The 16,418-nt window shown below is 33.3% G+C and overlaps 2 protein-coding genes across 2 annotated transcripts in view; one reads left to right on the top strand and one right to left on the bottom strand.

Moving 5' to 3' along the window:
• Positions 1-16,418, bottom strand: part of LOC113397240 (probable transaldolase) — a 212,356-nt gene that overhangs the window by 49,362 nt on the left and 146,576 nt on the right. The gene's annotated exons all lie outside the window — the stretch shown is intronic.
• Positions 6,969-8,902, top strand: LOC113397540 (uncharacterized oxidoreductase YrbE-like). Its single transcript, XM_026635940.2, is given in 8 exon segments — positions 6,969-7,066; positions 7,227-7,343; positions 7,345-7,467; positions 7,552-7,859; positions 7,943-8,182; positions 8,274-8,285; positions 8,288-8,428; positions 8,690-8,902. Coding segments are annotated over 8 exon segments (1,164 nt in total). The 5' UTR covers positions 6,969-6,983; the 3' UTR covers positions 8,830-8,902.

The raw sequence follows: 16,418 nt of genomic DNA, 5'->3' as shown, positions 1-16,418 counted from the left end.
CATTTATTTATAAGTATTTTTAATTACTTCTGGTGCTTAAATCGATTTTTATCAAGTTTGTAAAAAAAACTAAGTCGAGTTTTTTGTTAATATTATTAACTAGCTGTTGCCCGCGGCTTTGTTCGCGTGGAAATTGATTATATAACAGAATAATTTAAAATATTACGTTAGTTTAAGACCTCATTTGTGGTTCGACTTTCGTGGGCTAGATACACCAGACTGCTTACAGAGCTCACTCTTGAACAGGCTATTTAAAGCTGTCCATACGAAAAACAGTCTTCTCTTATATTTACTCCGGACGTTTTAGAAATTTCACCTTGTACTTTATTTATTGTCATGGTGAAACATACTTTAAGCGCGAACTGTACTCTCTTGAAATTAAAGGAGTATTCTTATGGTATCTAAGATATTCGTGGAATATACACAATTTTTCCCTCCGTACAGTAATAACTGTAACCTATGACATTACGATAGAGAACCCTTAATATTAGGCTGGAGCCGTTGCATAATTTTTGGGGTCTTAAATTCCTTTTTTTTTTCGCTGGAGAAACGCGTTAGGCGCTTCTCCCACGTGATGGATGTGGGGGGGAATGTGGGGCTCGCCGATGTCAAGGGCGCCGAGTGCGCCCCGGTCAACGGAATACCCACTAAAAAACCAGCGGTACTCTCTCCGTCTTTTCGGCGGGCGCCACGGGATCGCTTTCGCACGCTACCGTGACGCTCTGACGGTCAGCCCGCCTATGCGGGCCTCCTAGCTCTAGGGGTATTTCCCGGGGTACTGGGACCTCCCCTAGTCCCTCCAGCTCCTCCTCCCATCGGACGATCAAGACTTGCTGGGCTAGAGCCCTGATCCGCCCGACTTCCGCCTACCCTGGACATTCGCCGCGGTTCCTCGCTTCCGCCCGGAACCGGTACACTTCCGCGAGCACCTCCGCCTGGAGTTCCCAGGGCGGGTCACCAGCGAGAAGTGCCGCCGCAGTCCACGACACCGTACGGTACCCTTTTATATCTCTCACCGCTATGACCCTCTGCGGCTTAAATATATATCTACTGATTTCTAATCAGTATACCAAAAATAATGTTTCATGTTTCTAACTTAAAAAATGGCGGAATTCCAGACTAACCTATATACGAAATGGCTTCCCCTATTTCACCCCTTAGGGCTAGAATATCTAGAAACGCTTAAATACATATCTACTTATTTTTAATCAGTATCCTAAAAATAAAGTTTCATGTTTTAGGGGTAAAAAATCCATAAACGCTTAAATACGTATCTACTCATTTTTAATCAGTATCTCAAAAATAAAGTTTCATGTTCCTAACTTAAAAAATAACGGAATTCCATACAAACGTTCAACCCCTATTTCACCCCCTTAGGGGTTGAATTTCCAAAATTCCTTTCTTAGTGGGTGTCTACTTAGTAAAAAAGTCCTACTCACCAATTTTCAAGGCCGTAACTTTGATAGTTTACGCTCGGCGATAATGAATCAGTTAGTCAGGACTTGTTATTTTGTATATATAGATAATATAAAATAACAATAAATATATTCATTTATTCATAATAATCTTATAATGTAGAAGTAAATACTGAACTTGTAATTTTAAAATTAAATGAATATAAGAATAAAATTTAATATTATAAAACCAAATTTTCAAGCACCGAAAATGGATGTCACGAATAGATATATCCATGTCACTCGTCAGTTTGATTAGCTTCAAAGACAATTTTTTTGCCAGGACAAATTTCGAGCTCACGGGTTAGAAAGGCTGTAGGATTATATTATTATAACGCATCAGCCGGCCTTTCTGTGCTGTGCTGTGCTGTGCACGCTTGTAGGTTGGTAGAGATACTCAGGGGCGATGATGAATCTTCCTAAGGGTCATCTATAATAGTTCCATCACATGAGTCTGCGGCCCTTTTCCGTTCTCGCTCTGCCGTCTCATTCTGCCATGATGGTCTTTCAGAGGAACTATTCCCTGCGGAGCCTCGACACGCTCCTACCCCACGGATTATTTCCTTCACCGCTCCAAAATCCAATAAATTTGTATCTAAAACAAGAATTTATTAATGAATCAATATCATTTATTTGAACCCTTTTTTCAAAACCGATTCAAACTGCTTCCCGTGTCATTTTCTACTGGAGTCCAAGTGGTGTTTGATGACTCTAACATTACTTCTTCTGGCCACTTATTTGAAGTATATATGGTTCAAAATTATTTTTTCTCCATGTTGGTTCGAGCTAGACATTCCCAAATTTTATGACCATGTCTCATATTGAGAGAGCGAGTCGCAATCAATAAAAATTTACAAGTTAAATACCGCCCTTTATGCATGGCTCAGCGCGAGTTATTTAAGTAACTATGGCAGGTGAGTGAGAACGTGGAGATGGGGTCATCACATCGAATATTATTTAATACGATTTTCACATTGATGATCTCATAATTTGATCAAATAGCGAGATTGAATTGGGAAAATCTGCATGTGATAGATAATTTTTGACTGACGTGATCCAGTGTGTTTTTTTCAAGTAGTGACACATTTATGGTTTGTTCCTGAATGTCACAAGTATGTTTTATGTTTTTAGGTTAGTATTAAATGAATATTATTAATTTATATTCCCCCCGCTGCTTCAATCCGTATTGATGGACACACGTGGTAGATCCTCATTCACCATATACCATCTTTCTTCAGAATGTTCTCCCTTACCGCCGAGCACGACAGAATAAAAGATAATTACTTTTCTTCTTTTTTTTATTAAGACCTTAATTTTTTTATTACATGATTTTATATATGTTGCTGTAATGTATATTTTAAGATTTAAGCAGCGTTAGCCATGTAAGCGTGAGAACAACAACAATTTTTTTGATAAAACAACGTTATAGTTCAGCTATTTTCTATATAGTTTATGTATTATTTATTTTATTTAATAGAACCGGCAAATGGGCCACTCGATGAAAGTGGTCACCACCACTTATAGACATTAGCGTTGTTAGAAAAATTAACCGTTCCTTAACCTTCCGTTCCTTCCTTGACCTAACTTTGGGAACTTCTCAGTTCCCAAAGTTAAGTCCTTGTGCCCTTAGTTGTCCTGTACCTGTCCCTTGTCCCAGAACACAATAATACTAAGTATTCCTGGGTTGCACAAGGCTCTACCACTAAGTAAATTATATATATTTAAACCGTTTATTTTCTTTCTTTTTGATAAAACCTTATAAAAATACGGTAAGAGGTTTAGAAGAAGAAAGCGGAAATACAGACAGAGCGATCGACTTTATTTTATACTATTTATAGTTTAATTGTATTTTAAGTATTTACATCATATAAATCACATATATATAACTAATACGGAAAGATACGTACCTAAATTCTGAATTAGAATATTTTAAGAAGCTTATTTATTAATGAGGTATATGCGTCGTTCCCCGTATTATAAAATTGTAGGGAAATTATTTAAACAAATTTTTACTTGGTTCATGGTCAGTGAGTTTTGAAGAAAAATAAAATTGGGTTGTACGGTAAATGGACTTTCTGCTTTGTTCTTCTTATCCCAAATGGGATAAATCAAATATAATTTATTTTTTGAATAATAAATAAAATTTGTATCGGTGTACATTTTCATTATAACAAAACAAAAGATTTCGTTAATATAGTACACGTCACATATGAATAAAGATATGGAATTGTTTATATGACTACCTTGTTGGCCCAGAGGCTTGCTTATAGCAATATTACCTGAGATAAACACATAAATCTTAGTTTAGTATAGTAATTTACTTATTAAAGCATTGTGATTTGATTATGAAAATAACATAAACAGTAATATTATAAACGCAGTTCTATAATAAGCTAACATAACTTGCATTTGTATAATTTTGTAAACCAAATTTTAGGAAGGTATAAAAGTATTTACCGGAACAATAATTCATATATACCTCCGATACAAATCACGTATACACACACAAACATACACACATGATGTTTTTTCTAGCTGATTTTAAAAATTGTTATGTTTCATGACAACTTGGAATGATAGACTGGAACTGGAAACATTTCATAACAAACGTGTCATATATAATTCTGTATTGTTGGCGCCACCTTTTTTAACAGGGCCAACTGATTCATTAAATGTAGTCCCATTTGAGGTAAAAATGGTTCCGGTTTCTGACAGAATATTACAGTATTTTAAGAAAATTTACAGTTGCTAGAGTTCATGGTCTCAAGACTTATTAATAATGTTATCTTATTTGAATTATATATCAGAATGGACTCCTTCGGAGACTACTCCGAAATACTACCTAAATCATAACGTCAAAGTCAAAAATCTTTATTCAATATAGAAGCGTTATAATTGATAAAATTTATAATCAAATATTTACCGCCGATTCGGATACAAAGAGGTGAGAGTACTTTCACATCTTTTAATTCAATTATTCATACAATAACAAAAAAAATATTTTCGTCATTTGAAACAGTCTGGAGGCCATCATCTCATTCCCAAGGTGTGTAATAAACTAAGAAGCCATTCGTTTTTTAATATACTTTAGCGTACAAACGTTCTTTAATGATTATTTTAAATTTAACAATTAAATATTTTTGAACGTTTTCAGGGATCCTATTGTAAAATCGTACGGTGTCCCACAAAGGAGTTATTAATCCTGTGTAATTGGATAGTTGTTTCTAGAATTAATAGTATGTACGTCACAATTTCTGGATAAATCGTTAATGTTTTTCCGTACATAATTAACGTTAAGAAATTAAAACGCGATAGTCATTATTTTCTTTCGAATCTTTTTAGCTCAGGTTGTAAATTACACAAATAGCCCTAATACAAAAATCTTATTATTATCGGATGCATTACTCCATAGTAGAATACTAGTATATAATGTAATAGAATACCATAAGATAATTTATCTGTGGAAATAACTGAAATACACTAGGTGAGCCGACTCAACATCAGTCTATAGTCTATTTTTTTACCGCGAGCTTGCTAGCTTGGAGAGCTGGATCTAGACTACAATCTATCTATATTACATTAAATTTCAGCTTATAGTCTATAGTGATACCAAGGAAAACCGTTGTTTCTAGAACATCTAATGCTTCCCCATTCAAAAGTACATTCGCATTGACACATCTTAAGTTAGGAGTTGTGATATTAGTACATTATGTCTTTTTACTATTTAACAGTAAGTTATTTACCCTAAACTAATGTAATATTTTAGAGAGATCACAGGTAATTTATATAAACTAGATAGAGAAATGGACCCAGAAATGAACCTTGAGGAACTCCCATAGTAACTGGAGTCTCATTCCGTTTACATTAACACTCTGAGTCCAATTTTTCAGATAGGAAATCAAAAGATTCAGTGCAGTATCTGTAATCAAAATATTCTTATTCAAGTAGGCTCATAAAAGCATTTTTGAATCGTCATTTTATAGTATTGAATTAAATGTAAAATGTACACTTTCAACTTCAAAATTTCCCTTTGAGAGTGACAATTATATAAGAGAAAAACTCAATAAATTTTATTTACACCATCCGAATTTTGAACCCAGGATCTTGGGATTTGTAGGTTTATGAATTAGTCACTTGACCAACAAAAAAGGTCTAGGTATAGATCTTCGGGTACATTTTCACGAACCTAGAAAATTCATGATCCAAGATATAGGGCTAATTTATTTCTCATAATGTTCAGCTCATAGAGATAAAAATAAACCTATCTACATATATATTACATCTTTTATTTGTGAGATATGGTATTTTGTATGTATTATGTAACAAATTTCAAGATGCATCACCGCTTCAATTAGATTAATAATTTCTATTTTATCTTTAGTGATAATGTAATATTTTTTCACTTTCGTTAGAGAAAAAAATATATACCTATGTAAAAGGAATGTATAATATAAATTTAACGCGAGTGAATTCGTGGTGCACAGCTTGTTAAACATACGTAAAATCCATAATCCATAATCGTAAATCATAATAAGCATCAAATATTTATTATTGTATAAAATATCAATTATATTTATAGCTTAACCAACAAAATAACTACGTAAATATAAAAACAAGTTAAATAAATCTAAATTGGACCGTGAACGCGAAAGCTGCGAGTGGGTATTTCAGATGGACAGGATCGTAAAGTACCTGCATTTTACCACATGAATATCCTGTATCGAATCCATAGTGGATCAGCTTTGTAGGCTAAGCTCGAAAGCCATAGAGAGGAGGTCTTTGTTCAGCAGTGGGACATTTACGCGTTGATTATCATCACATAAGCGGAAATTGTTTTAACAAATTCGGCGTAGATCAGGATCAGGATGTTATGGATATGTCATTATGGATATGTGAATAATATTTTATCGGTGTCAGATACGGTTACGGATACGAAATTATTTGTCCGATTGTTTCGGTTACGGATATATTCTTTAGATATTGTAAAAGAAAAAGTTACAAGATATTAATTTGATTTTATGTGTAGGCTATTATTTAGTACAATCACAAAAAAAACCTAACAGCTTTAATATTTTTTTTCATTGATTTAGATTACGTTTACGGTGCTTCGTAACTTCCCTGGTGTTAAATATATAGGATGACCGTCGAAACATTTGCAGACAGACCAACCAAAAGATGACTGACAGACGGACAAATTATAAAAAGTAGCTTAACGTGTTCCTTAAATTTAATACTTGTCGAATATTATTTGTAAATATTTTAATTTACAGACATGAAATATTTTCAGTTTTGTTATATGTATTGGATAAGATAACAAATATCGTTTTATTAGTAAATAAAATAATAGCATGGTGCTTCTAAGGACTATATAAGATGATTGATGGAATCAGTTTCATTTCATTGAAGATCGTGCTCAGACTCGTTTTCTCGTTTTATGTGTAACGATTTTTATTACATAAAATTTAATTCGGATCGAAATTTGAATAAGTATTTCTTATTTTAGTATAGAATAAAATAATAATACTAGTAATGGCAACCAAGAAGTTTGCAGGTTCATCGCCTTACAAGGATAAGAAGGATACCTACCCTGAAGTTGATTACTTGCATACCGAGTAAGAATTATTGTTATTTATAAGATATAAATTTAAATACAATGTATTAGTATTATTTAAGTGAAGATATATACAAAGAACATTTAAAAAAATATACATTTCATTTCGACGAAGTTTCTTTTCTTCATAATTCATAAATATATTCTATAAAATCTTTTAGATATCTCAATAACGTGGCTGCAAGCGAGAAACTTAGAGCAAAACCAGTTGTTGGAGCTTTTTTTGGTTTAGGTCGTGCTGGATCAATTCATTTAAGTGGCATAATACATAATCCTCGTCATGAAATATGTAGTCGATGATCGCAAGGAAAAGTTTGATAATCTTAAAGCTTACTGGAAATTAAGCGACGATGTTAAATTCTTAACTTCGAAAGATAAGGATATTGTTTACAAGGATAAATCGTAAGGGCTTTTAATTTAATACAAGTTTGTAGAACATAAAATATTTTCTGGGAAGATTTTGTATTATATATTGTTGCTTTTTAGTGTGAACGTGATTTTTATCGGATCTCCAACCTATACACATCACGAAATTGTGGTCAATTACATTGCCAACAATAAAGATGTTTTTTGCGAAAAACCTATCGCGGAGGGAATCGAAGATACTAAGAAATGTTATGAAGCGGCTAAGGCCAAGGGCCGTGTTTTGTTTGCCGCATTCAATCGTCGCTTCGATCCAGCTTACAGATCACTAAAAGTTAGGGTTAGACAAGGAGAAATAGGGCAAGTTCAAATTCTTAAGGTAACGGCTAGAGATTCGCCATTGCCTAGGATTGATTACTTAAAGACTTCAGGTATTTTTTGTAATGATCTTAAATAATTAAATGAGATGTATAAGTTTAGTAAATTACTAAATTCTGCTTCTTATATTTTGCAGGAGGCGTCTTCCACGACTGTTTAGTACATGACTTTGATATGTCCTGCTGGGTGCTTGGTGTGCTGCCAATTCGTGTGCAAGCAACTGCCACAGCTCTTATCCCTGAAGTGAAGGCTATTGATGACTTTGATACTATTGGTTTTCTACAAACATTTCCCTCTGGTGCCATAGCTATCGGTGACAATAGTCGTTATAGTGCATACGGATATGACCAGAGGTTGGAAGTTTTCGGAAACAAGGGTACTTATTACTTAACATTGTTCACGATGTGTTAATGGAAATTAGGGTTTTTTGTTATATATTTAGATCTGTCTTCACTTTTTACATTCAGGTATGATCAAGGTTGAAACGAGAGACCGAATCATTCGATTGAGTTATATAAGGAACAAACGGGCGTCAACCTCAATCCGATCTACTATTCATTCCCCTCGCGTTACAAAGTTGATTATAAACGCGAGCTCGAGCATTTCTTGGATGTTGTACAACGTAAGATAATCCTATATTAACCATGAACATATTTATCTATAAGACAACGGTAGATGTGCAATTGGCCCTTGTTAACCTTCAGCACGGGACAATGAAATGGGAAATTTACCTTTCAATTAAAATTTATTTGCACACATACTTTTTCATAATTGCAAGGACTCGTTTGTTTTTATAGCGCAAATTGTTGCTTATTTAAACTTAGCCTTATAGTTAGATTAACGTGTGTCATATTTATTATAACATTTATTTGATGATTTCTAGATGGAGTTCCACAAGATGTGACAAGTTGGCAGACTCTTGCAGTGAGTAAGATCGCAACGGCAGCTGAGGAAAGTGCTCGCACCGGAAAGACTGTCGAAATTAACTGGAGTGATGATAAAATACCAGCTGTTTACTCATAATCATAAATTTAATTGTCTATAAATGTGTTTAATGTGTACCGTTTGCTTTCTAATAAAATAAATATAAACATTATCGATTGTGTTTACTTTTAATAAATATCATATATATCAATAATACTCATATGGAAAGTGTAATAATAAGTGTAATTTAATTATTAAAATAACATACCACCTGTTTACTACTAACACAGAGACTTTTATGAGCCACCACTTGCACACAATAGTCTCCATGTACGACGAGTTTCAACGACGATCTGGTGATAAATAAGAAAAATTGCAAACTGCCACACCTAACTAAAACCAAAAAGTGATAAAAGGTAAGGGTAACTATGGCCCCGTGGATGTATTGTAATTTAAAAAAAAAAAATCGTTTATAAAGTACAAGTCCCTTGCCAAGATAATAAATTTACATACATATAATCACTACGTTATAAAAATACGATAGGTACTCGCTTTGTCATCTTTAACGTTATATTCAATTGACAAATAATATAATGATAATGATTACAATATTTAACCCTATCCACTTCAATAAGTAAAACAAACAATATTATCTGAGATACATACATAAATCGTAGATAAGTGTATTTAATAATTGGTACTTACAAATAAATTAAATTTAAGTGTCTGTGAGTAATTTCAAAATAACTGCCAATGCCTGCCTATTGTTCCTATTTGCAAATTACCAAAGCCGAATAAATGATGATTATTATTTTTGTCTGTCATTGTGTTTGTTCGGGTCATTTATAGTTAGTATTCCTTTATATATAACTAGCTGTGCCCGCGACTTCGTGCGCGATTGAATTTAACAAAAATGTAATTGTTGTAACCCAAGTTACCTACTACTAGTAAAAGTCCCGTCAAAATCGTTTTATTTTGGTAAATGTACCGTGTATACTTACATATGCATTTAGTTAAAAGCGGTTATTTTAATTATTATTCACCACGAAAATTATTGTACGACTATAAATCTCTAAAATAATGCAGTAGCAAGTGACGAGTAATCCTGCAGTAACAAAATCCTGCGAGTCATCGACGCTACCGCTGACGGACAGTAGTTGTCTCTGTTTTAAAAAGTCCGATCCTATTCTAATAGCGTGCTATTTAGTCCTTATTTAATTTAAATTTAAAAGCGAGCCTATCGTAAAAACTAAAATTTGTCGTAATTAATTGTTTATTTACAGGGTGGTAGGGTTTTGTGCAATCCTGTGTGGTTAGGTAAAGCCCACGCATCTAATATTCTACCGCCAAACAACAATTCTCAGTATTGTTGTATTCCGGTTTGAAGAGCGAATGAGCCAGTGTAACTAGGGATATAATATATTTGTTCCAAAGGTTGGTGGTACGTTGGTGTTGTAAGGAATGTGTAATATTTTTTACGGCCACATATAGGCAATGGTGACCACTCACCAAAAGGTGGTCCATTTAATCTTCCGCCTATCGATTTCATGATAATAAAATGTCCAACTAATTTTGGTATATGACTAAATAATTATTATAATTAAAACATTTTTGCATGGTATACCATAACTCCTTCGAGATGGGATAAGCTTTGGTTTGCTTCTGTTAGAGTTTATAGTTAGGTAAATAATTATTAATAATTCCATGTTATAACACAAATTTAACGCCGGTAAAACCAGTATTCAAACAACCTTCACATAGTGTCCTCCTGACCTATTCGCATTGGAGGCTGTTCTCAATTGAGAAAAGACAATTGCAGTAGGACATACTATATTGCACAAGTATAAGCTGAAACATATTCACTATTACCCTATGAGCGGTGAATTTGACACGAGTGAATGACGCTCAAGTCCAGAACGAACGTTTTTACGTGCTTTCCTGGGCAAAGGAACATATATATACTGCTAATTTCCAAACTTCGAGCTGTTAGCGGATATCTCAACAGAAAAAACTAATAACTTTTTTTTGAACCGAATCAGGGCTTAAACCCAGAACCCCAGGATCGGTAGTATTATAAAATAGACATTAGACCAGTGATTCCCAAAGTGGTCCAGGTGGACTCCCAGGGGTCCACGGGAGACTTGCTGGGGGTCTACGTAGGCGTGAATAAAAAATGGGGGTCCATAAGATGTTAATGGGGGTCCACGAAAATTTATCTGCTTTTGATAGTAAAGAGCAAAAATGTAAGCATAGTTTTTATAATGGCCTACCTATATTGTTTTGAGTACCTAACTAAGCAGATAATATTTAATATGGCAAGCGACTGTTACTTGTCCAAACTTGCGTATTCGATATTACGTACAATTTCGTGTACAGACTTGCAAAGCGCTATTCGCCCGACAATGCTTAATGCTTGTTCAGACATGAACTTGATCACCACTATAAATACTTGATGCCAAAGGTGCTTACCTTTTTTTTTTTTCGTCATCAGTTTGAGAGAATCACTAACAAATTCATTACTCGTAGGGTTACTAAGGATAGAATTAAAAGCACCAATATTAAACAAATTTAAATTTAGTTCATATTTTGGTGTTTCTCTCAAACTGTGGTTATGGACACATGCCAATAGGTTGTCCACGAGAAAAATAAGTTTGGGAACTAGTGCATTAGACGAACAACGCAGTTTTGAAGGTCTTCGGATACATTTTTAGGAACTTAGACTATTCACAAACAATGTATCCATCAATTAGGAACTGGTTAATCCATTTAAATGTTCAGCTGCTGCTGCAAATGTTTCCGTATTATTATTTACGAGAGTAAGTGGTTTCTATCGACAAATGTATCCTGTATATGTCAAATTGCAACGTTTAAGCTTATAAGCAGGAAACAAACTCTAAGCTCTTCCGATATTAGTTTTTATTTCGAACTTTGTCACGCACCTGTTGGATTAAGATAATTTGGCACTTCTTTCAATAAGTTGATACATACGACCTATATACAGTGTATGTATCTATAGAAAATATTGTAATTGATGGATAAATAGTTTTGTGAATTATTTATAATTCTTACTTTTCAAAATTTTTTTTTTTTTCAAAAATCTAATAAATCAGGAATTATATTTATTTATAATACGTAATTATTATTGATTTTTCAATGCATGAGTGTATACCTATTGAGTTCATTAAAGCTTCCGTGTTAAGCATTGACAAAAAAAAATATCGAGATTTAAAAAATGGTAAATTTAGAGAAATAAAATTAATTGCCCATAGAATTTAAAACAAAGAGTCATTACGCATATATTAGATAGGTATTATAAATACATTGAGAGGGGCTCAGGCTACGTAGTGGTGGGGTGGGGGGAGTACGTGCTAGTCGGAACGTACTTCTCCCCGAACCGAAGCCTGGCTGAGTTTGAGATCTATCTCGACTCGGTCAGAGCTGCGGTGGCCAGGCAGTCGTCGAAACAGACAGTACTTCTCGGCGACCTAAACGCAAAACCGCGTGCCTGGGGCAACCCTGCCACGAATCCGCGAGGGAGGGCCGTACAAGTGTGGGCCCTACTCTCCAATCTGTCCCTCCACAACAAGGGACAGGTTCACACTTGCGTGCGCCAACAGGGGGGTTCCGTGGTGGACGTATCGTTCGCCACCCCTGTAGTGGCTCGCAGAGTGCAGAACTGAAGAGTAGAGGAGGAGGTGGAGACTCTATTGGACCACCGTTATATCCTGCTTGGTGAGCTGCCAATTCATATTCAAGCAACTGCTCTTCCTGAAGTGAAGACTGTCGATGACTTTGATGCAATTGCTTTTCTGCTAACATTTCCCTCTGGTGCCATATCTATCGGTGACAATAGTCGTTACAGTACGTACAGATATGACCAGACGTTGTAAGTTTTCGGAAACAAAGGTATTTATACCTACATAGCAGCGTTAACAATGTATTTATGGATTTTTTTTTATTATTATTATATTTAGATCTGTCTTCACTTTTTACATTCAGGTATGATTAAGGTTGAAAACGAGAGACCGATTCATTCGATTGAGTTATATAAGGAACAAACAGACGTCAACCTCAATCCGATCTACTATTCATTCCCCACGCGTTACAAAGTTGCTTATAAACGCGAGCTCGAGTATTTCCTGGATGTTGTGCAATTTAAGGAAATTCTATTTTAAGTATGAACATATCTATTAATAAGAGGAAAATAGACGTGTAATTGGACTTTGATAACATCCAACCATAGGCAATGACACCATGTATAATTAGGTATCGTCAATTCTATGCCAATTTTATTGATCTATTACGAGTATGTTACACACTTTGTTCCCTAAACACTTTGATCACACATTGACCTTTAAAATCATCACGCATCAGTTAACAAGCACTAGAACTAAGTTTAAAAAAAAATGCAACAGCATTAAATATGCTCATATTCAAATGATTACAAGACGAATTGTAAATAAAGTTAAATGTATATTAGAAAAACTTTGTGTTTCCCATTTGAAACCTGCTGGCCTTTGGTTTAGATTTAGTGTGTAAATTACTATTGCATATGATTATATTGGTTTCTTTTAGATGGAATCCCACAAGATATGAAGAGTTGGCAAACACTTGCAGTGAGTAAGATCGCAACGGCAGCTGAGGAAAGCGAGTCATGATGAAATACCAGCTGTTTACTCATAATAATAATTTTATTTTTAATTGTCTATAAATGTGTTTAATGTTTACCGTTTACTTTCTAATAAATAAAAGTAAAATAAACATTATCGATTGTGTTTATTTTTAATAAATATTACTTATATCAATAATACTCATGTGAAAAGTATAATTAAATTAATTAACAATAATACATCTATTAAAGACTTATGACATCGATAACACTTATCTTAGTATTTTTTTGACATTATAGCTGGATTATATTTATTTATAAAGAATCGATCCAAGCATAAGGTAACATTTCTTTCTTCGGAATTCGGGTCCAGGTAAAAGATTTTTTCGGGCCCTCATACGCGGGCGAAATTAAACATGAATACTTGCTTTTACCCCTGACGTGGAACATTCCGCTCCAATACATTCACTTTGAACACAAGGGAAACTTCAGGAGGATAATCGGGTTTAGCAACATATATCTGCTTTAGCGGCTGCCGCAATGAGATAAATGATGAGGTAGTATAATTTCATCCACACATTTAAACTCTTGAACGTGTTAAGAACTGTATAGTTTCTTAAATAACTGAATTACAAACTGTTCTTCTTAAAAAAAAATGTTTATTTTAGTACAATGGCTCGTAATATTTTATTGAATTATATTGTTATTTATTTTAGACGGAATGATGTAGATTAAAAGCATGGTTCACGCCATCTCTAAAAAAGGAATGATCCCGATTCCATTACATATAACTATATAAACATACTTTATTTTACGACACGTATTCACCGATAGTATTTCGATTATACTTTGACATTAAATCCAATTTGTAAATAAGTGATCTACTTACTCTATTTCAAAGTTATAATATTTATTTAAATATTCTTGTTAAAGTTTTTATTGTAAATATACACATGAACGTCCTCTATGTTGATGTATAGATGTCTTTGTATTGTATAACAACAGCTATAGACGGTTTTTATGTTTTTAGTTGATGTTTAAAATGATGATTTATTGAATGTGAACATTTTCCTTCAATGATATTAAACGTCGTTCTTATGAGTCTTGTATGTGTAAGTGTACACTTTCATGTACAGTATCATGCATTTAAATATGTCAGCTAAAATCATGGTGTCCAGTTATCTGGCTCTATTTATCAATCAATAGAGTGAAGCGCGATATCAGTTAACTCCATCCAATACCATCTACTATTCGATAATTGAACATGTGCAGCGTTAATGAAATTTTCTCCTCACAAGGCACGCCATATTATTATATATACATCAAAATACAGGTCAAATACTGTATGAAAGGTCTTTTTTAAAATTAAGCATTTTCAAACAGTACCTTTTACATATATCTTTTAAAAGAGATCTTAATTTGAAATGTTTCTATAGAATTTTAGAATCACGTCAGATGTGAGTGTGGTCGCGATTGCTATCATTGTGTCCTAACACAATGATAGCAATCGCGACCACACTTTGATGAAAACCCATTTTATGTTCTCTTCGAGTCACGTTTTTTCTTTCATTTGTACTTTTATATTTTTTCTGATATAAATCAGGAAAATATTCTTTTCTAAAGAATAAGTATTATATAAGGAATAAAGGTGTAGACTTTAGGTACTTGGCAAATTGAAGAACGTAGTCCCAGGAAACAACTCTTCATTAAGCGCATGATTTGACAAGAGTATCATGATCAGGCGGTCTTTATTCATGAAAAACAAATTAACTTCTTTCTCTTCGTTGAATAGGGTAATTTTTCATTAGGATACAATAAAAAAAAACAATATACATTGATCAGATTGTGTATCAATTTGGTATAGATTTTAAATTGTACAACGTCAATCAAAAAGTATCGTAAACGTCGTCATTTTAATATAGGATTCGGTTTTTGTTAAGGTAATAAGAATAAGAATGTTAAATCATAAATGTTATAATTTAATGTAATGCAATAATACAAAATAAACCTAATCAATGAAATAATATAGAATTATTGAAATTATTAAACTCAGTGGGATTATATTTATTATCCCAAAAATTTGGTTTATAATCAAATTAATATTATTTAATATATGTATTTAATATTTTTAAGTAAAGTTTAATTAATCACACCAAATTCGTCCTAGACCATATTTTTGTTGAGTTTTGAATCAGTTTAAGTAAAGCTTAAGTCTTTATATATTTCATTATCTACGGTAACGTGATCTGTTTCAAATAATAATATAATATTTGATAAAAAGCATATAATTACGGAAATCATAACGCTTACCGGCTTTCAAAGAAAAGCCTCTGGACTGGTCATTTATGTTTAGTTATGTCAACATAATTTATTGTTATAAAATATAATATAGCATCCTAAATTTGATATTTCACAATAGAAACGAATAATAAAATTTTTAAATTATAATTCTTTATATTGTAATAAAATTTAGTCTTAAATAAAAATCGTATGTATTTCCGGACAACAAATTTATTTTCAATAGGGTTTTCATTTTGCACGGCCGGCTAGCATTAAAAGGTTAATCGTTCACATAAAACATGGTACAATAAAGAACGTTTCACCATTCATGAAGCACACAGCGAGTCAGACATCTCGCGTTATTATAGTCATAAAGTTCGCCCTTTCCTTGCATAATGACATGACGAATTGCGTTCGCGATATTTTTGTGCTTCTTTATACGATGAGGTCATTACGCATCTGTTATATTAAATGAATGAGGGATATGATAACATATATATTAATGATATACGTTTAATTTCAGAAATGTGAAAACGAGAATACCTTTTTATTGTACTCTTTAAAAAAAATATAGCGGAATTCAATGTTTAAAATAAAAAAAAAACGAATAAAGCGAAAAATTTTAAAACAAATCTGGTCAGAGAGATAATGGAAAGCGCGAGTTTCGTGTAATAGAGGACGTGTGGTTGGCACGCTAGGGTGAAAAAGTACAAAACTTGTATTGCATGCCGTAAAATAAAGGACGGACTTATGTCGCTGTTATTTTAAACAAAAATCTGTTTAGGGGATAATAGCTGGT

The sequence above is a fragment of the Vanessa tameamea genome, chromosome 3 (assembly GCF_037043105.1).
Source record: "Vanessa tameamea isolate UH-Manoa-2023 chromosome 3, ilVanTame1 primary haplotype, whole genome shotgun sequence".
NCBI classification, from domain to species: domain Eukaryota; kingdom Metazoa; phylum Arthropoda; class Insecta; order Lepidoptera; family Nymphalidae; genus Vanessa; species Vanessa tameamea.
The sequence above is the reverse complement of the archived record's forward strand: the minus strand, read 5'-3'. Positions and strand labels throughout refer to the sequence as shown.